A 26,248-nucleotide genomic window follows, 5' to 3' on the forward strand; every position below is an offset into this window, starting at 1 on the left:
GTTAAAGAGTCCAATCCAGCCTTACTGCAGTGATCAGGCAAGAAATGTAAACCCAGTGCTTGAAACCAGGCAGATGCAGTCCAGACTCGCCCTCACTTCCCCACTGCCACCCTTAAAACCTTCTAGCCCTGACTTGTTTCGTTCTGTCATGTGGATTGGGTGTTTGTTTGGGCTTTATGAAGGTGGTATTTTTAGATGAGAAAAACGAAAAGATTATGGCAGCACACTTAACCGCACAAACACAAAACGTCTATAACAAATGCTATTTTATCTTCAAAGGATAATTATATATAACCTTGAGGAGGGGATAAGGTTTATCCTCATTTTTTCCGTTTCTCCTCCTCTCCTCCCTTTCTTGCATTTGATAATTGCTTAGAATAAAGATATGGAAAGCAGATCCCAATTTCAGTTCCCCTTCACACGCTGTGCAAACGTGGACAAACAACCTCTGAACCTGTCACCTCTCAGTGGTAAAAGTGGTGACAACGTCCCACCTCAGAGTTATGATGCTCAAAATGAAGCAATATTTGTGAAATATATACACATGCTCGTGGTACGCCAGATCGGTGTTTACGTCCTCGTCAGTGAACGCACCTTTATTTAGTAAGAAGGGCAGCCAATCAACACTTATTTTGTCTTTTTCTCGTCTGCCTTCCTCCAGACTGTGAGGGACTCACATGGGACTGTGTCCCATCTCGGTTGTTTGTCAATCTAGTCCTGCTATGTCGTGGGGACTGAGCAGGTCGACTCCTCCCCCATCGCACGTCCAGGAGGAAGAGCGCTGTTTAGGTTTGAAACCTGCAGACTCAGTCCCAACCGAACTGGGCAGACACCAGATTAGCCTGGGCAACTGCAGTCCAGGCTCCGCCCCTCTGAGTCTATTGGCTTATTCAATTCACGCAGGAACCAATGGGCGGAGACGGCAGCCGCGCCGTCTGAGGGCTTAGCAGCGGCCGGCGTATGCAGTGTGCGGCGGCGGTGGTCTGAGCGAGTCCTATCTAGGCGCTAAAGCGGAGACGCATCCCCCGACCCGAGGCTACGATGAGCACCCCGGCTGTGCCCCAGGACCTGCAGCTGCCCCCGAGTCAGAGGGCCCAGTCCGCATTCAAAGGTGAAAGCCGCGGTGGCGGTGGCTGTGGCGGGCGCGGGCCCGGCAGTCGGGGTTCGGGGCAGCGCTGGCGCGCTTCACCCCTCCCCGGCTCTGTGAGAGCCCTGAACGCGGCGTCGACCTCGTCCCGCCGCATTCTTGGCCTTGTAGAACGGGTCATAAAAACAGGACCCGCTGCGTGGTGTTAGTGTGCGGTCGCTGCTGGCTGGGATGGGCCCTCCTAAGAAGGAATCCGTTAGGCTAGGGGAAACGTGCGGAGGTCCGGCCGGGACCGGTGTCGGAGACCCCGGGTCCGCGGGGGGCGGGGCTGCGCGGGTTCCCGGGCCGACTGCGCCTGCGCCGAGTCCTCCGCCTTTTGGGTCCGTAGCGAATTTCTGCAGGGCTGGGGGTCGGATAAAATACCCCCATTGTATTATTTCCAATTTCACAGTTTCTCTTTCAACTTTATGGAAAGCGAGGGTTGATTGGGTCTTCAAAAGTAATATTGTTATTCCCATATTCTACACACTAGAAAGCAGAAGAAAGTAGTTCTCACCTAACCCAGTTCTGGTAAATTAGAACTTTGGAGTCTAGCGCCTCACTTCTACCATTTAGTTTCTTAAAACTTGGCTTTCAGGAGCTGTATGTAGAAAATGATGTTCTCCAGATTTTTCACATACAGTAAAGAATGTGATTCTTATGCAGAGGGGTTTTGGGGACCTGTTACGGTAACAGCCTCTTATAAGATGATTTCTCAAAGGCAATACTGAATTCGGGAATTTTCTGTTATATAGATGTGACCTCAAGTGGAATCAGTTTTGGAAGTAAACTCTTCATTTAGTCAACAAGATTTATTAGCCGTTATTCATGTTTTAACTAATATTGATTTGTAACTCTTACCTTTTGTTATCTAGAGCAAAGAAGACAAAAACTCAAGGAACATCTGTTGAGAAGAAAAACGCTTTTTGCATACAAGCAGGAAAATGAGGTGTTATCCAGGTAAGGTCAAGTTTATTTCTTTTCACTTCTGTAAAATTGTATCAGATCTGTCCAATAAAAATGCAAAGTAAACCATGTCTGTAATTTTAAATTTTCTAGTAGCTACATTTAGAAAGGTTTTTTAAAAAGTGCTTACATATTATTTTACATCTTTTTGTGGTACAACGTCTTTAAAATCTGGTATCTATTTTACACTTACAGGACATTTCAGTTTGGTCTGTCCACATTTCAAGACTCAATAGTCACATTTAGCTAGTGGTTACTTTATTGGATGGTGCAGCATTAGATCATCGTTTTATTAATTTTTTTTTTTTTTTGAGACAGAGTCTCGCTCTGTTGCCAGACTAGAGTGCAGTGGTGTGATCTTGGCTCACTGCAACCTCCATCTCCCGGGTTCAAGTGAATCTCCTGCCTCAGCCTCCCAAGTAGCTGGGACTGAGTACAGGCAAGCACCACCATGCCCTGTTAATTTTTGTATTTTTAATAGATACAGGGTTGCACTATGTTGGCAGGGCTGGTCTTGGACTCCTGACTTTGTGATCCACCCGCCTCAGTCTCCCAAAGTGCTGTGATTACAGGAGTGAGCCACCACGCCCAGCCTAGATTATCGTTTTCTACATAAATTAGTTCACAGTCTAAGAAAAAAAAATTATAAAACAAAGTATGTGCATAGACTAGATTATCGACTTACTGTTTACACCAAACAAAGGTCCGTATTTCTATTATTTAGCAAAGATTTTACTCAGTGTGGGGGAGTTCATCAGGGAAGAGTTGGGTGGCCCTCCCAAATGCTTAGAGATTATTAGTTGTAGGCTCAACCCTCCACAGAAATATCTTTATTATTTTGTTAAAATATTTTAGATAGTACATAGTTGTAGCAAAAACAAAAACCCATGAAAGTAGATGAAGCAGAAAGGCAAAAGATCCCCTCACTCTCTAGAGAGAACCACTAATAACATCCTTACAGGCTTAGGCCGGGCGCAGTGGCTTATACCTGTAATCCCAGTACTTTGGGAGGCTGAGGCGGGCGGATCAGGAGGTCAGGAGATCAAGATCAGCCTGGCTAACACAGTGAAACCCTGTCTCTACTAAAAATACAAAAAATTAGCCAGGCGTGGTGGTGGGTGCCTGTAATCCCCAGCTACTCAGGAGGATGAGGCAGGAGAATCGCTTGAACCTGGGAGGTGGAGGTTGCAGTGAGCCAAGATCACGCCATTGCACTCCAGCCTGGGTGACAGAGCGAGACTCCGTCTCAAAAAAAAAATGTCTCAGGTAAAAAATTGTGTATACCACCCACACACATATTCAGAGAGTGGAAATGATAACGCAAATGGGATAAAAATTTTAACAATAGGTGGATCCTGGGTAAAGAGTGTATAGATATTCTTTGACCTGTTTTATATTTTTGCAATTTTGTGTAAGTTTGGCGTTCTAAAATTTTAAAAATAATTTCTAACTTTAATAAGTTGCTTTAGTTTGGAATAAACATTTTATCCTTCACAAATAAATCTTTTACTTCTTTGTTTAAGACAAAAAGGTGATCCTAGGTTTTTGGTTTGAATAAGTAAATGAATGGTGATAACCATATACTGAAATAGGAAGACTGAAGGAGGAGCTGGGGAATTAGGAGTTCTGTTTTGACTATATTTGAAGTACCAACCAGACACCCAAGCAGATATGCCAAATAGTTGTGTGTCTGAAGTTCAGGGGAGGGTTTGGGACTGGAAGCATAAACTCAGGAATTGATCAGTATACAGATGATACTTACTTAAAAACCTTAGGATGGAATGAAATTACTAGGGAATAAGTAGAGATAATATGGATTCAGTCAGTGACTCTCAACCGCTTATTTAAATAGGGAATCCAACAGGGTCAGGGGTTTATAATACTCTTAAACATAATAGGAAGAAAAGAAAATTCTAAAACACTCCTTGTGGCTTAAGTACTACATTTATTCCTTTCAGAAAACATGTCAGCCGGGTGCAGTGGCTCAAACGCCTGTAATCCCAGCACTTTGGGAGGCCAAGGCGGGTGTATCACTTGAGGTCAGGAGTTCTAGACCAGCCTGGCCCATATGGTGAAACCCTGTCTCTACTAAAAATACAAAAATTAGCTGGGTATGGTGTCAGGCGCCTATAATCCCAGGGAGGGCCAAGGCAGGAGAATCGCTTGAACCCGGGAGGCGGAGGTTGCAGTGAGCCATATCATGCCATCACACTCCAGCATGGGGGACAAGAGCGAGACTTCGTCTCAAAAAAAAAAAAAAAAGGGAAGAAAACAGATGTCAATTTAAGTGTTAATCACTTCATCAGTGAATATTAAATAAGACAGCCGACCTGTATTGCAGCTTTTCAGAATTAAACAATATTTTACAATCTCTAAAGTATAGATATCCTAAGACTCATTTCAGATAACTCTTCTGAGGGTGGTTTTATAATAAGACAGAATAGGATTAAGTCTCCACACTAGAAAGGTGAGTAAGATGGGCTCTTCTTGTCATGCTGAGTTTTGTTTTGTTAGCTAGAAGTTAGCTACTAAGATACCCTGTTAAGTGGCACATTTTTATCTTCTTTCACCATTGTTCAAAATGTATAGTACAGGGTATGTCAAAGTTCTGTACCTTCTCCAAGCTGACAGAACAAATAGATATGAAAGCAATGTAAACAAAATTTATTAACTACTAAATTATGTCAAATGTAAAATATACTTTTTTTTGTTTTTTTTGAGACGGAGCCTCGTTGTGTTGCCTAGGCTATAGTGCGGTGGTGCGATCTCAGCTCACTGCAACCTCTGCCTTCTGGGTTCAAGCGATTCTCCTGCCTCAGCCTCCAGGGTAGCTGGGATTACAAGCATTTGCCACCATGCCTGGCCAAATTTTGTGATTTTGGTAGAGACAATCACCTGCTAAGAGATGCTCACAGTCTGCCTTGGCCAGTTTATAGCTATAAAAATGAGTTAGGTCAGTTTCTTGAGGAGGGATTTTCTTTGCAATACCGCCTAGAAACTAAGGTTCTTTTTTTGAGAAATGATCTCACTCTGTCACCCAGCCTTGAGTGCAGGGATGGGATCTTGGCTCATTGCCTCAACTCCCAGGCTCAAGCAGTCCTCCCTCCCCAGCCTCCCAAGTAGCTGGGACTACAGGCACCCACCACCACACCCAACTAATTTTTTATTTTTTGTAGAGACGGGGTTTTGCTGTGTTGCCCAGGCTCTCTCGAACTCCTGAGGTCAAGTAATCCCCCCCACCTCAGCCTCCCAACGTGCTGCTATTACAGGCATGAGCCACCACAACCAGCAGTCCATATTCTTAATGTATCCTAATATACATTAAGCTGTGAATGGCATATGGTAATTTTTGAATCACTTTTGGGAGGGCTTTTTTTTATAAAAGTTTTTTCAATGTAGTACATCTGTTACTAAGTACTTAAAACTAACCCAAGGAGGTATCACTAAAGGTTATTTGAAGACTTGTTTGAATGACTTGAGAATGATTTGAAATAAGATTATTAAGTATTTACAAATTCTGTGGACAGAAAGTGTTAGGACTTTTAGAAAATATCTTTAAATTCCTCAGCCATTTGTTTACACTATTTTTTTTTTTGAGATGGAGTCTCGCTCTGTCACCCAGGCTGGAGTGAAGTGGCGCAATCTCAGCTTACTGCGAACTCCGCCTCCGAGGTTCATGCCATTCTCCTGCCTCAGCCTCCCTAGTAGCTGGGACTACAGGCCCCCACCACCACGCCCTGCTAATTTTTTGTATTTTTAGTAGAGACAGGGTTTCACCGTGTTAGCCAGGATGGTCTTGATCTCCTGACCTCGTGATCTGCCCACCTTGGCCTCCCAAGTGCTAGGATTACAGGCTTGAACCACTGCGCCCAACCTGTTTACACTATTAAAAATAATTAAAAGTTTTGCTTAGGGCTGGGCGTGATGGCTCACACTTGTAATCACAGCACTTTGGGAGGCCATAGTAGGCAGATCACCTCAGGTCAGAAGTTCAAGACCAGCCTGGCCAACATGGTGAAGTCCTGTATCTATTAAAAATACAAAAATCAGCTGGGTGAGGTGGCATGTGCCTGTAATCCCAGCTACTCAGGAGGCTGAGGCAGGAGACCCGCTTGAAACCCGGGAGGCAGAGAGGTTGCAGTGAGCCGAGATCATGCCACTGCTCTCCAGCCTGGGTGACAGAGCAAGACTCCATCCCAAAAAAAAAAAAAACTTGCTTAGGACAAATTTTAACTCAGGTCTTTATTAAATTTAAAATTAGTAAGTCAGTTAATTGTTAACATTGCCCTCTTCTTCCTCCCCAACAGGAAGCCTCCTTGGTACAGGATTGATTGATTAATCATTTTGTTTGTTTTTAAGTAGTAGAGGTCGGAGAGTTGTGACATCTGAGGACCAAGTTCAAGAAGGGACTAAAGTGCTGAAACTTAAAACAAAAATGGTAAGATGTGGACATAGCACTCCTAAATGGTCCCCCTTTCCGTTTTGCCTTCCCTAAACACTTTTCTTAAATAATTCTTTTAGGCTGATAAAGAAAATATGAAGAGACCTGCAGAGAGCAAAAATAATACAACAGTGGAGAAAAATTGCATTCCTTTAAAACCTTCAAATGAACTAACCAATTCAACTGTAGTAATTGACACGCATAAATCTAAGGATAATAATCAGACTCCGCATTTGTTACTAACTGAAGGTGATCCCCAAAGTCAACATATGACATTAAGTCAGGCATTTCACCTTAAAAACAATGGTAAAAAGAAACAAATGACTACAGAAAAACCAAAGCAAGATGCTAACGTACCCAAGAAACCTGTGCTTGGATCTTATCGTGGCCAGATTGTTCAGTCTAAAATTAATTCATTTAGGAAACCTTTACAAGTCAAAGATGAGAGTTTTGCAGCAACAAAGAAACTTTCAGCCACTATCCCTAAGGCCACAAAGCCTCAGCCTGTAAACACCAGCAGTGTAACAGTGAAAAGTAATAGATCCTCCAATATGGCTGCCACTACTAAATTTGTGAGCACTACATCTCAGAACACACAACTTGTGCGACCTCCTATTAGAAGTCATCACAGTAATACCCAGGACACTGTGAAACAAGGCATCAGTAGAACCTCTGCCAATGTTACAATCCGGAAAGGGCCTCGTGAAAAAGAACTATTACAATCAAAAACAGCTTTATCTAGTGTCAAAACCAGTTCTTCTCAAAATATAATAAGAAATAAGACACTATCAAGATGCATAGCATCTGAAGTTGTAACCAGGCCTGTTTCATTGTCTAATGATAAACTGATGGAAAAGTCAAAGCCTGTTGACCAGCGAAGACATACTACAGGAAAAGCAACTGTTGATAGTAGATCAGCTCAGCCCAAAGAAACCTCAGAAGAGAGAAAGTAAGTAGATGTAATTTTCTTTATTACCTTAGTTTTCAATCAAGTACTGTTTGTAGATTTGGCTTATAATTTCCTTGACTGCATTAGAATTTTCTTTCATGGTTTCTCTTCTGTCGTATGCAGCAAATTTGTATTGTGGAGCAATATGACCTGAAAGTTTTTGTGTTTGAATATGTTTTCTAAGGTTGCTTTTTTAAAATCTAAGGTAAATGCTTTAATAATAGTTGGGAAATACTTTATAATCTCAAATCAAAAAATGCATTAATGGAATCATTGAGCATAATTGACCTTGATATGTTTAATATTTCATCAAGCTTGTGAACTATATATGTGCCACTAGAGTAAGATTACTTAAAAATCATACTTCTTTTTTTTTTTAACTTTTCCTCTATTTGACAGAGTTCTGACAGCGATTTCAAAGTAATATTTATATCTGCTTCTAACTATAGAGCTCGTCTGAGTGAGTGGAAAGCTGGCAAAAGAAGAGTTCTGAAAAGGCCCCCTAACTCAGTAGTTACTCAGCATGAGCCTGAAGGACAAAATGAAAAACCAGTTGGGTCTTTTTGGACTACCATGGCAGAAGAAGATGAACAAAGATTATTTACTGAAAAAGTAAACAACACATTTTCTGAATGCCTGAACTTGATTAATGAGGTAGAGTCTTTATATTTGCTTAGCATTTTATAGTTTGCAAATTACCTGCATAAACATTGTTTCACTAAATCATATTGTCAGTCTTTTTGACCAGGAGATGTTGGTAATACTATGTTGACTTAACATTAACTGTGAGATTATTTTAACAATTACTTAATTGTGAGATACACTGCTTCGTTTATTAATTGTGAGCTTATTAGCTTTAATTGACTACATTTTGCATTGAGTTCATATAAATATACAGGTTGAGTATCCCTTATCCAAAATGCTTGGGACCAGAAGTAACTGAAAATGTTTTTTGTTAGATTTTGGAATATTTGCGTGTACATAATGAGTTATCTTGGGGATGAGATCCACAGAATTGATTTACGTTTGTTTTTTGCTTTTGAGACAGAGTCTCACTCTCACCCAAGCTGGAGTGCAGTGGTATGATCTCAGCTTACTGTAACTTCTGCCTCCTGGGTTGAAGCCATTCTGCCTCAACCTCCAGAGTAGCTGGGATTACAAGCGTGCACCACATGCCTGGCTAATTTTTTGTATTTTTAGTAGGGACGGAGTTTCACCATGTTGGCCAGGCTGGTCTTAAACTCCTGGCCTCATATGATCCACCCGCCTCAGCCTCCCAAAGTGCTGGGATTACAGGTGTGAGCCACTGCACTCGGCCTCATTTATGTTTTATATATAGCTTATACATGTAGCCTAAAGATATAATATTTTTTATAATTTTGTGCATGAAACAAAGTTTGTGTACTTTGAACCATCAGAAAACTAAGGTGTCACTTTGTCAGCCACCCATGGGATAGTCTGGTTGTTTGGCAACACCATCATTCCTCACTCTGAATTACTGTGCTACCAATAAGCAATTATTCTTTTGCACTTATTCACACATAATTACTTAACAGTTTAAAAAAAGACACATTAATACAGTGAAAAATATGTTCAGAGTAAGCAGCACAGTAGCATCATCAGAACACCTGTATCAGCTGTTAGACAATAGCAACAACAAACAGCAGCATGTTTTCAATCTCCATCTATGATGTTGTGTTTAATTAAGAGGTATTTTACACTGTATTTTATTTCTTTAGGTGAGAAGAAACATCAGAAGCAGTTGAAGGACCAGGAAGTGGGTCCTCTAGAGATAAGGAGTCATTCTGCTGGATGGCTTTTTAAGATGTTTACTTCAGAGTCACTTGTCTCATTAGCAGTGGTTTTTGTCTTAGAAGTTTCTGTTTGATTTTATAAAGGAACATGATATCTTTTTCTGTTCTGAATAAATGCTGCTCTAGTTCTTCAATAAGCCTGTCACATGTTTTCACCTTGTCACCTATAGGTACATTGTCTGCAGTGTTAATGATGGTCATCTTCATTGTGATGTTGATACTCAAAAGTTTTCGATTTCAGATTTTGGATTTTCAGATTAGGGATACTCAACCTGTATCAAAGGGATAATTGGATTTTTTTACTGAATTACAAATATTTGATTCCTCTGAGATAATTAATGTGTAATACCCTGAGGTGATATTATTGCTTCTAATATTTTGTTTCTTATATCTGTTCATCATATTTACACATTATTTCTTACGTTCATTACACATTTTACCAAAGAATAGCAACACAAATGTTGTGTGAGTCATTATTATCACAGATTAACTTACCTAAAATACTCAAAAAAAAATCACATTCATCCGGCCAGGTGGGGTGGCTCACGCCTGTAATCCCAGCATTTTGGGAGGCCAAGGTGGGCTGATCACCCGAGGTCAGGAGTTTGAGACCAGCCTGGCCAACATGATGAAACCCTATCTCTACTAAAAATACAAAAATTAGCTGGACATGGTGGTGGGCACCTGTAATCTCAGCTACTCGGAAGGCTGAGACAGGAGAATCGCTTGAACCTGGGAGGCCAGAGGTTGTAGTGAGCCGAGATCGTGCCATTGCACTCCAGCCTGGGCAACAAGAGCAAAACTCTGTCTCAAAAAAAGAAAAACAGAAACAAAAACCCATTCCTCTAAGCCAACATCATGTTTTTGAATTTATTGCAGAATTTTGCTATTTAGACCAAAATCCTATGGAGTATAATAATCAGCTCCAGAACAATACTATGTTTAATAGTAGACAATATCTTTGTTTCCTGACTGCTCTTTAATCTTGTTTTGGTCACCCACTAGTATGTAAGATCCATAGCAAAACTGAATTCAAGGTATGATTTCAAACCTTCCTCTACTCTTCATGAGCATCTTGTAACTTCTTGTGGTTCTGAACACTTGTGGTTCTGAACACCAGTAAAAGTTACAATCAGGAAAACTGATTCTCTAATAGAATAGAATCAGAGTTTACTTCTGCTCAGTTGAAGTTTTTCCTTTTGATACTATGAATTTTTTCTGCCCTACTATTTAACTGTATGTAACTCTGACATAAACCATTACAGATTCATTTTAATCTTAATATCAAAACCTGACGAAGACAATTAAGAGGAAAAAAAAACTCTGCAGGCTATTCTGACTCATAAACATTTGGTTTAAGGTATTAACAAATGGAATCCCTCAATATATATGAGAATAAAATCAAGACCAAATAAATGTTCATTTTTTACTAATAAATGTCTCAACTAATATTTCATTTTTTTTGTTTTATGCTTATGGCTATCTTTATCATTGATCTTGACTATAGTAGGCTCAATTATTGTTCATAGTTTGTAAGCTAAAAAATATTACACACATTATTTCTTGCTCTTTTAGGGATGTCCAAAAGAAGACATACTGGTCACACTGAATGACCTGATTAAAAATATTCCAGATGCCAAAAAGCTTGTTAAGTATTGGATATGTCTTGCACTTATTGAACCACTCACAAGTCCTATTGAAAATATTATTGCAATCTATGAGAAAGCCATTCTGGCAGGGGCTCAGGTAAGATAAACATTTGCTGATCTTTACGATTACAGTGTAGCAGACAATTTGGAATTAATTTGAAACACATCACAACATAGCTTGAGAAAATTGTGGTTGTATATGTAGTAGTTGTAAATGTTTAAAGGCCACAAAGATTGCTGTTTGTTGGCCTTCTAAGTCTTTTATTCCTGTACTGGGAATAATCAGACTTTAGAAAGTGGGTATAAGCTGAAATGTATATTTAGTGAAACTTTCTGCATGAAATGTGTTAGCATATTATTGTATGCATTTCCTGGTTGAAAATTTATGGGGAGACTGAATGTAATATTAAAATTTGTTTATTGAATATAAAGCAAAAGGGATGAAATTAGCTTTTTAAATGTTATCAAGCTCTCTTGGTTTTGTGAGAGAACTCTTTCACTTTAAGAGTAAACCCAGGCCGGGCGCGGTGGCTCAAGCCTGTAATCCCAGCACTTTGGGAGGCCGAGATGGGCGGATCACGAGGTCAGGAGATCGAGACCATCCTGGCTTACACAGTGAAACCCCGTCTCTACAAAAATAGAAAAAACTAGCTAGACGAGGTGGCGGGCGCCTGTAGTCCCAGCTACTAGGGAGGCTGAGGCAAGAGAATGGCGTAAACCTGGGAGGCGGAGCTTGCAGTGAGCCGAGATCGCGCCACTGCGCTCCAGCCTGGGCGACAGAGCAAGACTCTGTCTCAAAAAAAGAAAAAAAAGAAAAAAAAAAAAGTAAACCCAAATGTACTGCTATATCTACACTGTATAGATTGATCCTGTCTGCATACAGAAAATGGCAATAAACCAGTTTCTCGAACATTATTACCTCTATAATGGTTTGATACCATACTCCTTACCTCTTCCAGCCTATTGATACACAAAGCTTTGGGTGTAGAATAAATCATTTCTTGAGTTTGTGTGGTTGGGTTTTTTTTTTTTCTCGTGGATACATGTTCTTAAAATATGTTTCGTTTTAATCCAGGTTTCTCAGAAACACATTCTTAGAGATTGTTTACATAGATAATTTTTTTAAACTCCTTTTTTTTTTTTTTTTTTTTTGAGACGGAGTCTCGCTCTGTTGCCCAGGCTGGAGTGCAGTGGCCGGATCTCAGCTCACTGCAAGCTCTGCCTCCCGGGTTTACGCCATCCTCCTGCCTCAGCCTCCCGAGTAGCTGGGACTACAGGCGCCCGCCAACTCGCCCGGCTAGTTTTTTGTATTTTTTAGTAGAGACGGGGTTTCACCATGTTAGCCAGGATGGTCTCTATCTCCTGACCTCGTGATCCGCCCGTCTCGGCCTCCCAAAGTGCTGGGATTACAGGCTTGAGCCACCGCGCCCGGCTTAAACTCCTTTTTTTAAGAAAGATGTATTCACCGTTGTCTCAACAAAATCAACAAATGCTATTTGACTTTTCACTTAAGTAAAAAATCAGATATTCAGCAGATAGTCTCTCAGTGGCTATCATGTGTAAAACTCTTTTCAGAATGGTAATTATATTTGATAGATGCTACCTGGAAAGGAGTGTTAGGCCCCTACTATGTTGTATCAGAAGGGACATTACTTAAGGCAACTAAGGACATTGTAGCAAGGATGCAAAGTTGGAGCCAAGGCTCACATACAAAGCAATAATGTAAACGGAAAGATACAATACCAGAGGAGAAGCTGCTGGAAAACAAGAATCAAAATTAGCCAAGATGGCTGGGCACAGTAGTAGATACCTATAGTCCCAACTACTTGGGAGGCCAAGGTGGGAGGATTGCATAAGCCCAGGAGTTTAGGCAACACAGACCCTATCTCTTAAAATTAGTGGCCAGGCATGATGGTTCACGGCTGTAATGCCAGCACGTTGGGAGGCCGTTTGAGTCCAAGAGTTCAAGACCAGCCTGGGCAAGATGGTGAGACCCCATCTCTGCAAAAAAAAAATTTAAAGTTTTTTTGGTGGTAGACAGTTGTGGTCACAGCTATGCAGGAAGCTGAAGTGGAAGAATTGCTTGAGCTGTAGAGTTCAAGACCAGTGAGCCATGATTGTGCCACTGCACTCCATCCTGAGTCGACAGAGCAACACCCTGTCTCAAAAAAAAAAAAAGCCAAGAAAACTGAAAGCAGGATAGCTGAGTAATTCAGGACTAAGTTCTGGAAATAAGAATGTGAATTACACCTTCCCTAATCTTCATTGTGTTGGATGGAACATAGTAAACGCTTATAATATCTGATAAATAATGGGCTCTTAATAAATTCGTGAATGAATATGTTAAGATGATCAACCTTAAGCTCTTCAGAGATACATTTCATAGCATATGAAACAAAAATATAACCATAGACTTAAATGTAAGAGAAAAGGAGCACGGCTTAAGTAAAATTATGGGGGAAGTTGTTAAATGTGGAAATCTACGCTGGGCGTGGTGGCTCACACCTGTAATCCCAGCGCTTTGGGAGGCCAAGGTGGGCAAATCATGAGGTCAGGAGTTCAAGGCCAGCCTGGCCAGCATGGTGAAACCCTGTCTCTACTAAAAATACAAAAAATTAGCTGGGCATGGTGGTGCGCGCCCATAATCCCAGCTACTGGAGAGGCTGAGGCAGGAGAATCACTTGAACCTGGGAGGCGGAAGTTGCAGTGAGCTGGGATTGCCCCGCTGCATTCCAGCCTGGCGATAGACGGAGACTGTCTCAAAAAAAAAAGAATTCTATCCTTCATTTTTAATCTATAAATTGGAAAAGACAGCCATTTTTCTTTTATTTTTCTTTTTTCTTTCTTTTTTTTTTTTTTTTTGAAATGGAGTCTCGCTGTGTCGCCCAGGCTGGAGTGCAGTGGCGCAATCTTGGCTCACTGCACATCCGCCTCCCGGGTTCACGCCATTCTCCTGCCTCAACCTCTCGAGTAGCTGGGACTACAGGTGCCCGCCACCACGCCTGGCTTATTTTTTTATATTTTTAGTAGAGACAGGGTTTCACCGTGTTAGCCAGGATGGTCTCAATCTCTCGACCTCGTGATCCGCCTGCGGCCTTCCAAAGTGCTGGGATTACATACGTGAGCCACCGCGCCCAGCCAAGACAGCCATTTTTCAATCTTAATTATTAAGTGGTCTAAGAAGCATGGTTTAAGAGCCACTCCCTTACTTTAAAATACGGTATGAAGTTTTAATCACAACTTGGATACCTAGTTAATGTCAGAGAAAATAAAACTTACATGGATCTGCTTTATTCATTTAAAAAATTAAGCCTATTGAAGAGATGCGACACACGATTGTAGATATTCTAACAATGAAGAGTCAAGAAAAAGCTAATTTAGGTAAGTTTTAGTTCTTTTGTTTCCTTCAAGTGAATTGTAGTTTTGTTGTTGTTGTTGTTTTTTAACTTTTAAGATCAGGAATACATGTGCAGGATGTGCAGGTTTGTTATAAAGGTAAATGTGTGTCATGGGGGGTTGTTTTACAGCTTATTTCCTCACCGAGGTATTAAGCCTCGTGTCCATTATTTTTCCTGATCCTCTCCCTTCTCCACCCTCCCATGTGCACCAGTGTGTGTGTTCTTGAGGTGTCCATGTGTTCTCATCACTTAACTCCCACATGCAGTATTTAGTTTTCTGTTCCTGTGTTTGTTTGCTCAGGATAATGGCCTCCAGCTCCATCCATGTTCCTGCAAAGCACATGATCTCGTTCCTTTTTATGGCTGCATAGTATTCCATGGTGTATGTGTACCACATTTTCTTTATCCAGTCTATCATTGATGGGCATCTGGATTGATTCTATGCCTTTGCTATTGTGAATAGTGCTGCAATAAACATATGCGTGGATGTGTCTTTATAGTAGAATGATTTTATAATCCTTTGGGTATATACCCAGTAATGGGATTACTAGATCGAAAGTATTTCTGTCTCTAGGTCTTTGAGGAATGGCCACACTGTCTTCCACAATGGTTGAACTAATTTACTCTCCCACTAACAACGTAAACGCATTCCGTTTTCTTTTTTTTTTTTTTTTTTTTTGAGACGGAGTCTCGCTCTGTCGCCCAGGCTGGAGTGCAGTGGCGCGATCTCGGCTCACTGCAAGCTCCGCCTCCCGGGTTCACGCCATTCTCCTGCCTCAGCCTCCCGAGTAGCTGGGACTACAGGCGCCCACAACCGCGCCCGGCTAATTTTTTTTGTATTTTTAGTAGAGAAGGGGTTTCACCGTGGTCTCGATCTCCTGACCTTGTGATCCGCCCGCCTCGGCCTCCCAAAGTGCTGGGATTACAGGCGTGAGCCACCGCGCCCAGCCAAACGCATTCCGTTTTCTCCACAACTGTGCCAGCATCTGTTATTTTTTGTCCTTTTAAGGATAGCCATTCTGACTGGTGTGAGATGGTATTTCATTGTGAATTGTAGTTTTATTGTTTCTTTGCTGAATTAGTTTTTCTTTTATCTTTTTTGATTATTAAAATATATAGGTTGTTTTCTTTCCTCCTACTTCCGTTGACCTACCTCTGAGATAAAGTGGCTTTATGTAGTATTTTTAATTAGGAGATCTGGCTCAATATTTAGATTTGTCACTGAATGTCTGTGAAAGTTGCATCGTCTCTCTAGGCTTTAATTGTCTGCCTTAAAAATGAGGCAGTTTGACTAGGTATCTAGACTTTTCACCTGTTACATTCTGTGATCTGTTGTGTTGGCTAGAAGAGCTCATTCAGGAATTCTCTTTGCTGGGGATAGTAGATGGAGATAAGAGATTCATTAGTTGCCAGTCATAAAAACATTTTAAGATTCAGATAAAGTTTATGCCAGTTGATATGACTTTAGGCAAAAAATACCCTCTTTTCTGTAAAATACAGATTTTTGGGGACCATTGAATGAAATAATATAAAGTTTCATAGTTGATGACACATAGAAAATTCATTAAACTGTAGTCATTACTTAACTTTAGAAAAATGGTTTCCAATTATTTGCTATAACCGTATATTTTACGTCAACAAATATTTGAGTGCATATTATATACCATCGCCTATGTATCTAGTTGTTTTCTTTTTATTAATTTTAACAAGAGTCAAACAGTTTGAACTTTTTCTTTCTTTTTTTTTTTTTGAAAGAGTCTTGCTTTGTTGCCCAGGCTGGAATTCAGGGGCGCAATCTCGGCTCACTGCAACCTCCGCCTCCTGGGTTCAAACGATTCTCCTGCCTCAGCCTCCTGAGTAGCTGGGATTACAGGCATGCGCCACCAAGCCCGTCTAATTTTGTATTTTTAGTAGAGATGGGGTTTTGCCATGTTAGGCAGGCTGGTCTTTACCTCCTGACCTCAGGTGATCCGTGCACCTTGGCCTTCCAAAGTGCTGGGATGACAGGTGTGAGCCACAGTGCCCGGCCAACAGTTTGAACTTTTTGCTTTCCAGAACAGTATTAGTACCCTTTTAGTATGCAAAATTAATTTAAGATGTAGAGATCTAGGTTGAAGGGCTAAACCTTAAAAAAAAAATCAAAGAGCATACTAAAGTTCTAAATTAAGGCCAGGCTTGGTGGCTCACGCCTGTAATCCCAGCACTTTGGGAGGCCGAGGTGGGCAGATCACCAGGTCAGGATATGGAGACCATCCTGGCTAACACAGTGAAACCCTGTCTCTACTAAAAATACAAAAAATTAGCTGGGCGTGGTGGCGGGCGCCTGTGGACACAGCTACTCGGGAGGCTGAGGCAGGAGAATGGCGTGAACCTGGGAGGCAGAGCTTGCAGTGAGCTGAGATTGCGCCAATGCACTCCAGCCTGGGCGACAGAGCAAGACTGTGTCTCAAAAAAAAAAAAAAAAGGTCTAAATTAAGTACGTTATGTGAGTTTTTGATTACATGTATTAACTGAAAAAAACAAAAATCTGTTCATTGGTGTTAATATGTTAATGGCTGTGCTAATTACTATGCTAATGGCTATGTTGGAGGTCATGCTTCTAATGGCAGTGTGCTTAGTTCATCAGGGATTATTTCAATTTATGGTGACTGCTAATATGTACCAAGGTAACATACGGAACATCTATATGATCTGATCTTACTAGTAGTATTTAGTGAAGGAGCTTGAGAAGCAAGGAGAGAAGGGGAAACCGAGGAAAGACTAGTATACCACAAACAAAAGGAGGAGAAAAGTTTAAGAATAACCCAGTCCTGGCCGGGCACGGTGGCTCATGCCTCTGTAATCCGAGCACTTTGGGAGGCCGAGGCGGGTGGATCACGAGGTCAAGAGATTGAGACCATGCTGGCCAACATGATGAAACCCCGTCTCCACTAAAACTACAAAAATTAGCTGGGCGTGGTGGCACATGCCTGTAATCCCAGCTACTTGGGGGGCTGAGGCAGGAGAATATCTTGAACCCGGGAAGTGGAGGTTGCAGTGAGCCGAGATCGCACCACTGCACTCCAACCTGGTGACAGAGTGAGACTCTGTGTCAAAAAGAAAAAAAAAAAAAGAAAAGAATAACCCCGTCCTGTCTCTTATTCACAAAAGACAGCGAAGTGGAAATTCAAATTTCATAAAAAGGTCTTATAATTCTGTCTCTGGAGATACGTGGAAAGATGAAAGCAGTATTCTGATTAAGTTGCTCTTCCTATCTTATAGGATAATACTAGTTGGTGTTTTCTAGCAGGTATAATATTTGATTAGTCTTTAGATAGGGGAAGGAGCTATCCATAAACTTGGTTTTCTTAAATGTATAATTGTAAGTTCTGGGTATAAAACCAATTTCACAAATCAGTTATTTGTGAACAGCAGAAGACCGTAAGTGGTCGAAGTAGTTCAGAAGAGGGTTAAAAAAAAAAAAAGGACAAATAATAAGAAACAAGCACCACGTGGGTGTTTCACAGCTACCTCAAACACAAATAGCCAAACTTGAACACATAATTTTCCCCTAAACTTGATTCTTCTTTTAGTTCTCTGTCTTAATGAATGGCCCTGTCTGGTTGTCCAGGTCACAATCTTGGTGTGATTGTTTACTCCTTCTTTCTTTCCCAGTTCCCAACCCTTTTTCCCCAGCTGATCAAATTCAGTTTAACTTCCTAAGTATCTCTTAAGATCTATCTACTTCACTCCATCCTTACTCTCTTTTTTATAGTCAAGATGACCTACACTCTTACCTAGACTATAACAGTGGCCTTCAAACTTAAGTTTCCTGCCTCTCTGCTCTTGCTTCATTCCAATCCATTCTCAACACTGCAGCCTAAATGCTCTGTCACTCATCTGCATAAATTCCTGAGTCCAGCCTCTTCTCTTTCCCTCTCCCCTACATCCCTGAATTTCTCTTTCTTTTTTTCCATTTCCTGAAAGGGGTTATACTCTCTTTTCCCTCCAGGTCTCTCCGAGACAATCTTCTGCTTTTTCTTAATTTCTACTTATCCTTTAGACTTCAATTCAAATGTCACTTCCTTGGAGTAGCCTTCCCTGATGATTTCCCTGATATACCATCCCCTCTCCTCTCAGCCTAGGTTTAGTGCACCTGTTTTGTGCTCCCTTTTTCTTCCCTATGCAATATTTGATGCATTTGATTGCTTTCTATTTAGTTGTTTGTCCTGTCTTTTGCAGTATGTAAACTCAATAGATAAGGACAATGTCTGATGTTCTTCACCATTGAGTCTCCTGTGCTAAATGCAATGCCTGGCACATATTTGGCACTTAAATATTTGTTGAATTAATCTATATTATTTTCTCTCTTCTTCAACTTCCACTTAAAACCCAGTCACTGTCGTGCAACTAAAACTTCTCTTAGTAAAAATTTTTAATAATTTTCCTAATAATTAGATCCAGAGGTTTTTTTCAGCTCAGTGGATTTACCAGGATGTCTCACAAGTATTTCCAGCCTAACATGTTTTGTTTTGAACCCTTTGTCTGCCCTCACTGCATTCCCATACCCAACATCCTTTTCCCATACCCAACATCCCTTTCTCCCACAAAAGAAAAGAAAAACCCTTCTCTGGCATTTATGACTCTTAAGAAATTTTAGACAAGATGCTCCTAACACATTCGCACACTCATTTCTACACAGTCATGCATTCATTTGTTAATAAGTTCTGACCTGGGTGGATGTGGTGGCTCACGCCTATAATCCCAACACCAGAGGGCCAAGGTGGAAGAATCGCTTGAGGTCAAGAATTGGAGACCAGGCCGGGCGCGGTGGCTCAAGCCTGTAATCCCAGCACTTTGGGAGGCCGAGATGGGCGGATCACGAGGTCAGGAGATAGAGACCATCCTGGCTAACACGGTGAAACCCCGTCTCTACTAAAAAAATACAAAAAACTAGCCGGGCGAGGTGGCGGGCGCCTGTAGTCCCAGCTACTCGGGAGGCTGAGGCAGGAGAATGACGTAAACCCGGGAGGCGGAGCTTGCAGTGAGCTGAGATCCGGCCACTGCACTCCAGCCTGGGCGACAGAGTGAGACTCCGTCTCAAAAAAAAAAAAAAAAAAAAAAAAGAATTGGAGACCAGCCTTGGCAACATAGTGAGACCCCATCTCTACCAAAAAATGTAAAAATTGGCTGGGTATGGTGGCACACACCTGTAGTCCCAGCTACTTGGGAGGCTTTGGCAGGAGGATCACGTGAACCTGGGAATTTGGGGCTGCAGTGAGCTAAGATTATGCCACTGCACTCCATCCTGGGTGACAGAACAGCAGACACCCTGTCTCTAAAAAAAAAAAAAAAAGAATGTTCTCAGAAATATTTCTCAGATTGGACCCTTCCTTCCTGTCCGACCTCTTCCTTACTTAGGCTTACAACAACCTTACTTACAACAACCTTGTCATCTTGCCATCACAGATTGTTACTTTTCATTCTCTGCCATTCTAGACAGTCCTTTACATTGACCAAATTTAATTATATCTGTCTCTGGTGAATTGTTTTTACCAACCTTCTTTCATATAAAGCTCATTAAAATCCAGCTCTTGCTTACCTATCTAAGCTCAACACCTCCTGCTCCCACTCCTAACCTTGCTCCTTACCCTATATTCTAAACACACTGGCTCTTTAATGTTATGTTAATAGATCGTTTTCTTTTATGTGCCATATGAAGGTTGTCTTCCTTGGTCTTGGTCAAGTACTCATTTTTAAGACCCAGCCTAAATGTCGCTTGTCAAGCATTCCCTAACCATCTCCCTATAGCACAAGCAAAGTTAGTTGTTTCCTTTTGTGGGTTTTAATAATCCTTTGTTCTTATTTCATATATAGCATTTATTTCATTTCATAATATTATTTGTTATATAGTTGGCAGCAGTATTTGCTGAGGAAAAGAAATGGTTCAGAGATGGCAATTGTGTTCTTTTATTTTGAAAATTTGGCCAACTAGGAACACCTTTAATGTCTTCTGATTTTGTTCTTAAAATTCAGCCAAAAGCTTAATCTATAAATATATCTTCTATAGGAGAAAATATGGAGAAGGCTTGTGCAACGAAGGAAGAAGTCAAAGAAGTCAGTATTGAAGATACAGGTGTTGATGTAGATCCAGAAAAACTGGAAATGGAGAGTAAACATCATAGAAATTTACTATTTCAAGATTGTGAAAAAGAGCAAGAGAACAAAACAAAAGATCCAACCCATGATGTTAAAACCCCCAATACAGAAATGAGGACAAGTTGCTTGATTAAATATAATGTGTCTAGTACGCCATACTTGCAAAGGTAAACTTTTAAAATGTACTATGATTTGTTTTCATGCTTGGGGATAATAAATATGGCATTTAAAAATCTTTGAGATAGCTTCAGATTACAGTTACCATGTGTTAATATAGAAAAGTTTTCAGGCCAGGCATGGTATCTCACGCCTGTAATTTCAGCACTTTGGGAGGCCGAGGGAGACAGATCACTTGAGCCCAGGAGTTCAAGACTATCCTGGGCAACATGGCAAATCCCCATCTCTACAAAAAAATACAAAAAAATTGGCTGGGCAAGGTGGTGTGTGCCTGTAGGCCCAGCTACCTGGGAGGCTGAGGTGGGAGGATCACTTGATCTCAGGAGGCAGAGGTTGCAGTTAGCCAGGATCATGCCACTGCACTCCAGCCTGGATGACAGAGCAAGACCCTGTCTCAGAACAAAAAAGAAAGCAGAAAAGCTTTTAAACAACTAGAATGTCATGAGAACATTTCACCTCTTAAATACTGTATTTACTTTCACTAACTATTGCCATGTTGAAAAAGAAAACTTTTTTTTTATTTTACTTGAATCTTGTGTGTTATTAATAAGAGTAGGTTTTGGCATTCAGGAATTAGCCAGTTCTACAGATACTCAGGTATCTACTGTGTACAGGTTGTAATGACGGATTGAGAAAAGGGTAAGTTTCTCACTTCAATGAGCTTATAGTACCTCTCTAAAAGACAATTACATGCTTTTACGTGGTTATAACATACAAGCTATATAGTATGGTACATATCATGAAAGTACAGAGTAAAAATGTTAACATATTTTTGAACTCTGGGAATATTGTTTTAATTTTCAGTGTGAAAAAGAAGGTACAGTTTGATGAAACAAATTCCGCATTTAAAGAGCTGAAGTTTTTAACACCAGTGAGACGTTCTCGACGTCTTCAAGAGAAAACTTCTAGATTGCCAGATATGTTAAAAGATCATTATCCTTGTGTGTCTTCATTGGAACAGCTAACGGAGTTGGGAAGAGAAACCGATGCTTTTGTATGCCGCCCTAATGCAGCACTGTGCCGGGTGTACTATGAGGCTGAAATACCATAAGAGAAATAAAGCTCTTATAGGGAACGGGGTTTTTATTATGTGTGGGGTATTTTGTTTTGAGTAGCTTTATATTGCCCTTAGGTCTGGAGTTGGCCATGTACCTATGTATCCTAAGTATTCACGGCAGTGAGCTCCTTTATTAACATTCATGTTATGGCAAGAGTTGTCCTGCTGTGCATTGGAAACATAATCCCACCTTGTCAATCTCAACTGACTGTTTTTTTTTCTTTAAGATAGGTAAATTTTGTCAGCTAGTTTACTATGTTCCTTGAATATAAACAGGTTATAATACTACCCTGTTCACTTTACTAAATATAAGTACAGTAATGATGCATCATTAGCAAATGAGGTATGCTAGGTAAAATGTGTGTGTTTGCCTTGACATGTTTTTAAAAGTGATGATGTACCTCTGCCTTTAAACAGAATGCTTTTTTTTTTTTTTTCTTTTTTGGGCCTTTCTTGGATTAATCAAAAATTGTATAGAATGACTCACTTGGAGTACTAAGACACAGGAGGTTTAGCTTGCTTTCTTACCAAATTCATGTTACCCAGACTTGTGTTCTCTTGTGTCCCTTGGACTGTCTGTTGATTGATGAAAAGTGTACTGTCACTTTTTGTCAGTAGTAGTCTGTGGTCTCGTGGCCTCTTTAGATTATAATTGGGGTCACCAAGAAGGATACTTAATTAAATATCCCATTTCTAAGAGAAGATACTTTGTGTGAGAAAGGAAAGATGCCAGATTTAGTGGTTTAACTTCTGTAACTTCACTTGATAGATTTTAAACAATTAGGATGGAGTTAGGGAAAGAATATATCATACTGAATAAATGTCATTCTAGTTTAGACAGCATTTCTAAAATACCTGATACTAATACTTGTTTTGTTCCCTGTAACATAAAAACTTCACTGTTAAGTCATGTCCCCCGAAACATGATAGTTACATACACAGTTTTCTCTCCACACATAAATAACACTACTAAAGTTGTTTTGTAAGGTTCCAAACTGATAATTATATGGCACATATCTGTCAACTCTGCAGTTTCAAATAAGTGACTTTTTAATTGTAAAAGATTAGTTTAAAAACTGTATGAATGTGGTTGAAGATCACATGCTTAGTCGTTTTTATGTTCATTCCATTTGTATATCTCTTTTTCTATTTATTGACTTCTCATGTTCTAGAGAGTAGGACTTTTATTCTGTGTACCTGATATATATACAATTAAAATATCTGTATAATGATGTTTCAATGAAGTTTATTTCAACAATTATTTTATGAAATGCAGTTAACCACAGTGAATGAATTTTAGCTTTCCTTTTGAAATATGAAATACATTGTAAGATTCGACTTGAGGTTTTTGACACTGAAGTACATGCTTAATGGTATATTTTCAAAAATCATCAGTCTACTTATATAAACTTTACCTAATTTTTTTCACTTTAACAAAAACATAACTATGCCTTTTTTCATACTTTGACCCAAAATAATGCCATTTTGAAATAAAGTTCAAGCTTTGATACACTCTCAGCTTTTTAATATCCATACAATATAATTCATTTGTCTGTATAGCATAGCTTGAAATGCCTTTGTAAAGAGAACTCAAGATAGAACTTTTACCTGAGGGGAAAATCTGTCTCTAAATAGTCCTAGTTCTAACATTCAACCAGAGGTCTTACTCCTTTTCTGATGCTTAAGGACAGTTATGTTATCTCTCCCTTAGGTTTGTTCCAAGCTAAATGATGTGATACCGTGCATAAGCATCCAGTAGAGACAGAACAGGGACCCCTCTTAAGGGCCTGCTTGGATCTTCCCATGCATAGTAATAAAGGAAAAATCTTGAGTCTCTTCAAGGGAAATTCCAGGTACCTAGCTAGCCTCAAAACAGTAAATTGAGCAGCCTGGAATAAAGAAAAAATGTTTGATTCCCTATAGAAATGAAAGATAACATCTTGACATGAATGTTTTAGAAACACAGATCCATACCAGATAAAAATGCCAACCACTGTAACGGGGACCTCAGATAAGGGGAAACAGGACTGACTCTAACCACAATTCTTTGTTCTAAATTTCTTCCTGAGGGGCCTAGAGAGAATCATGCCCACAGGCCAAATCTAAACATGCCTTTCTGCTGACCCCAGGTTTTTAGACAAAGCCCTACTTTATCCATTGCAAAGCTCTGAATCTACCTATGACCTGTAAGCCCCTGCTTCCAGGTAACCACCTTTTTGGGCCAAACCAATTATAACCTCCATGTATTGATTTATGATTTTGTCTGTAACTTCCACTTTCCTAAAGGGTACCCCTGCCATTAAAAACCCTGTCTTCCAGCTGGGCGCAGTGGCTCACGCCTGTAATCCCAACACTTTGGGAGGCCGAGGTGGGTGGGCTGAGGCAGGAGAGCCTCTTGAGTAGCTGAGATTACAGGTGCCCACCACCATGCCCAGCTAATTTTTGTATTTTTAGTAGAGGTGGGGTTTCGCCATGTTGGCCAGGCTGGTTTTGAACTCCTGACCTCAGGTGATCCGCCCACCTTGGCCTCCCAAAGTGCTGGGACTACAGACCTGAGCCATCGCGCCGGGCCTAAAAAAAATTTTTTTTGGGGGGGGGGATACCAAATTTCTTTATTTGAAGGAATAGTACAAATCAAAGAACTTAAGTGGACGTTTTGGTACAACTTACAGAGAAGGTAAAGGATACCCCAACATGCATGCACTGCCTTAGTGACCAGGGAAGTCACCCCATGGCTATGGGGAAATTAGCCTGAGGCTTAGCTTTCATTATCACTGTCTCCCAGGGTGTGCTTGTCAAAGAGATACTCTGCCAAGCCTGATTCGGGTGCTCCTATCTTGCGCAAGTTGGTCACGTGGTCACCTAATTCTTTGATGGCTTTCACCTGCTCATTCAGGTAATGTGTCTCAATGAAGTCACACAAATGAGGGTCATTTTTATCAGTGGCCAGTTTGTGCCGTTCCAGTAGTGACTGATTCACATTTTTTTCCAAATGCAATGCACACTCCATCGCATTCAGGCCGCTCTCCCACCCCAGTCCTCATAGTCTGGTTTCTTGATATCCTGAAGGAAGATTCGGCCACCTAGTTGTTCTACAGCTTCATCAGTTTCTGGGCATGTTCCCTCTCCTCATGAGATTGGTGAAGAAAGTATTTGGCAAAATTCTTCAGGGCCACATCATCGCGGTCGAAGTAGCAAGACATGGACAGGTAAACGTTGGAGGCGCAGAGCTCCAGGCTGATCTGGCGGTTGATGGCGGCCTCTGAGTCCTGGTGTTAGTTCCGGCGCACCTGCGAGGTGGACGCGGTCGTCATGGCGGAGGCTAAGGCCAGGCGGCGGCGGCGGTGGCTGCACGGCGCAGGAGCGGCGGCGGGGGCCTTGGGGCGGTCCAAGGGCGCGGTGAAGAGGTGACGGAGGCCTGGCTATGGGCGGGATGGGGGACGAGGGCTGGGTGCCGTCCGAGCACTGTTGAAGCAGGAAACCCCGAAGACTCTCTGCGAAGAACGTCTGGCCTAAAACATTTTTAAACAAGCAAGAAAGGATTCAGTTTACCACTCATAAATTTATCTGAAACTAATCCTGAAGGTTTTATTCCAGTGGGAAAAACAAAAAATCTAGCCAGGCATGGTGGCACATACCTATAGCTCCAACTACTCAGTAGGGTGAGGCAGGAGAGTCACTTGAGCCCAGGAGTTCAAGGCTAGTGTACACTGTGATCATGCCTGTGAATAGCTCCTATACTCCAGCCTGGCAACATAGCAAACCCTGTCTCTGAAAGAAAAAAAAAAAGTAAGTCTGAGATGTTAAGAAAAGGGTTAGCCACGGGAGGAGGATTTGCTCCTAGTGTTACTGGATCTCCAACCTCCCCCACGCCATTTTTTCCCTTCCTTGGAGATCTAGATGGTTCATGCCCACAGCTGCCCTGCCCTGCTAATGGTTCTCTGGTCATTCCAACTGCGGCAGTCTCTCCCTGCCTGCCTCTTCTCAGGATGCCACCTCTGCTGCCAGTGTGGGTGGGTGGGTGTGGTGCCCCCCCATCCTGCTGCTGCTGCTGTTGCCAGTTTTTCCCTCAACTGCTGCCAAAACACATCGTGTGTCTTTTTATTACTATAAATTGATTGATAAAAGTTCAAATATATGAACTTAAAAGTTCACTATTTAGCTCACAATGATATAATTACAAGTAATTAAAATTTTACTTTTTGTGAGTTTTATACCATAAAACCACTTTAAAAATAATATTTCCTTAATAATAAAGTAATATATGCTCATTATAGAACATTTGAAAACAAAATTGCTCCATTCCTGTTCATCAGCTTGGGGTACAAAAGGAAATCTCATTTGGTCAATATTAAATTAGATGGTTATATAGCCTGGGCACGGTGGTTGATGCCTATAATCCCAGCAGGTTGGGAGGCCAAGGTGGGTGGATCACCTGAGGTCAGGAGTTCAAGAGCAGCAGGGCCAACATGAAATCCCGTTTCTACTAAAAAAAAAAATACAAAAAATTAGCCAGGCGTGTTGGCGGGCGCC

The 26,248-nt window shown here is 41.0% G+C and overlaps 1 protein-coding gene and 1 pseudogene across 5 annotated transcripts; one reads left to right on the forward strand and one right to left on the reverse strand.

Moving 5' to 3' along the window:
• The first annotated feature begins 448 nt into the window (after positions 1-448).
• On the forward strand, positions 449-22,949 carry LOC105490762 (cytoskeleton associated protein 2). 5 transcript variants are annotated; one of them, XM_011756670.3, is made up of 9 exons: positions 456-1,111; positions 2,002-2,086; positions 6,452-6,530; positions 6,614-7,482; positions 7,932-8,136; positions 10,872-11,042; positions 14,257-14,326; positions 20,393-20,648; positions 21,463-22,949. In XM_011756670.3, the coding sequence occupies exons 1-9, from the start codon at positions 1,042-1,044 to the stop codon at positions 21,707-21,709; spliced, it is 2,052 nt and encodes a 683-aa protein (XP_011754972.2). In that variant the 5' UTR covers positions 456-1,041; the 3' UTR covers positions 21,710-22,949. The 5 variants fall into 5 exon arrangements, with proteins under 5 accessions (XP_070937386.1, XP_011754972.2, XP_011754973.2 ...); XM_011756671.3 differs by having other exon boundaries at positions 459-1,111; positions 6,455-6,530; XM_011756675.3 differs by having other exon boundaries at positions 460-1,291; positions 6,455-6,530.
• Positions 22,950-23,048: 99 nt separating this feature from the next.
• LOC139359103 (ferritin heavy chain pseudogene) lies at positions 23,049-25,099 on the reverse strand (annotated as a pseudogene).
• Between the last annotated feature and the right edge of the window lie 1,149 nt (positions 25,100-26,248).

This window comes from Macaca nemestrina, chromosome 16, assembly GCF_043159975.1.
Source record: "Macaca nemestrina isolate mMacNem1 chromosome 16, mMacNem.hap1, whole genome shotgun sequence".
Taxonomy (NCBI): Eukaryota; Metazoa; Chordata; class Mammalia; order Primates; family Cercopithecidae; genus Macaca; species Macaca nemestrina.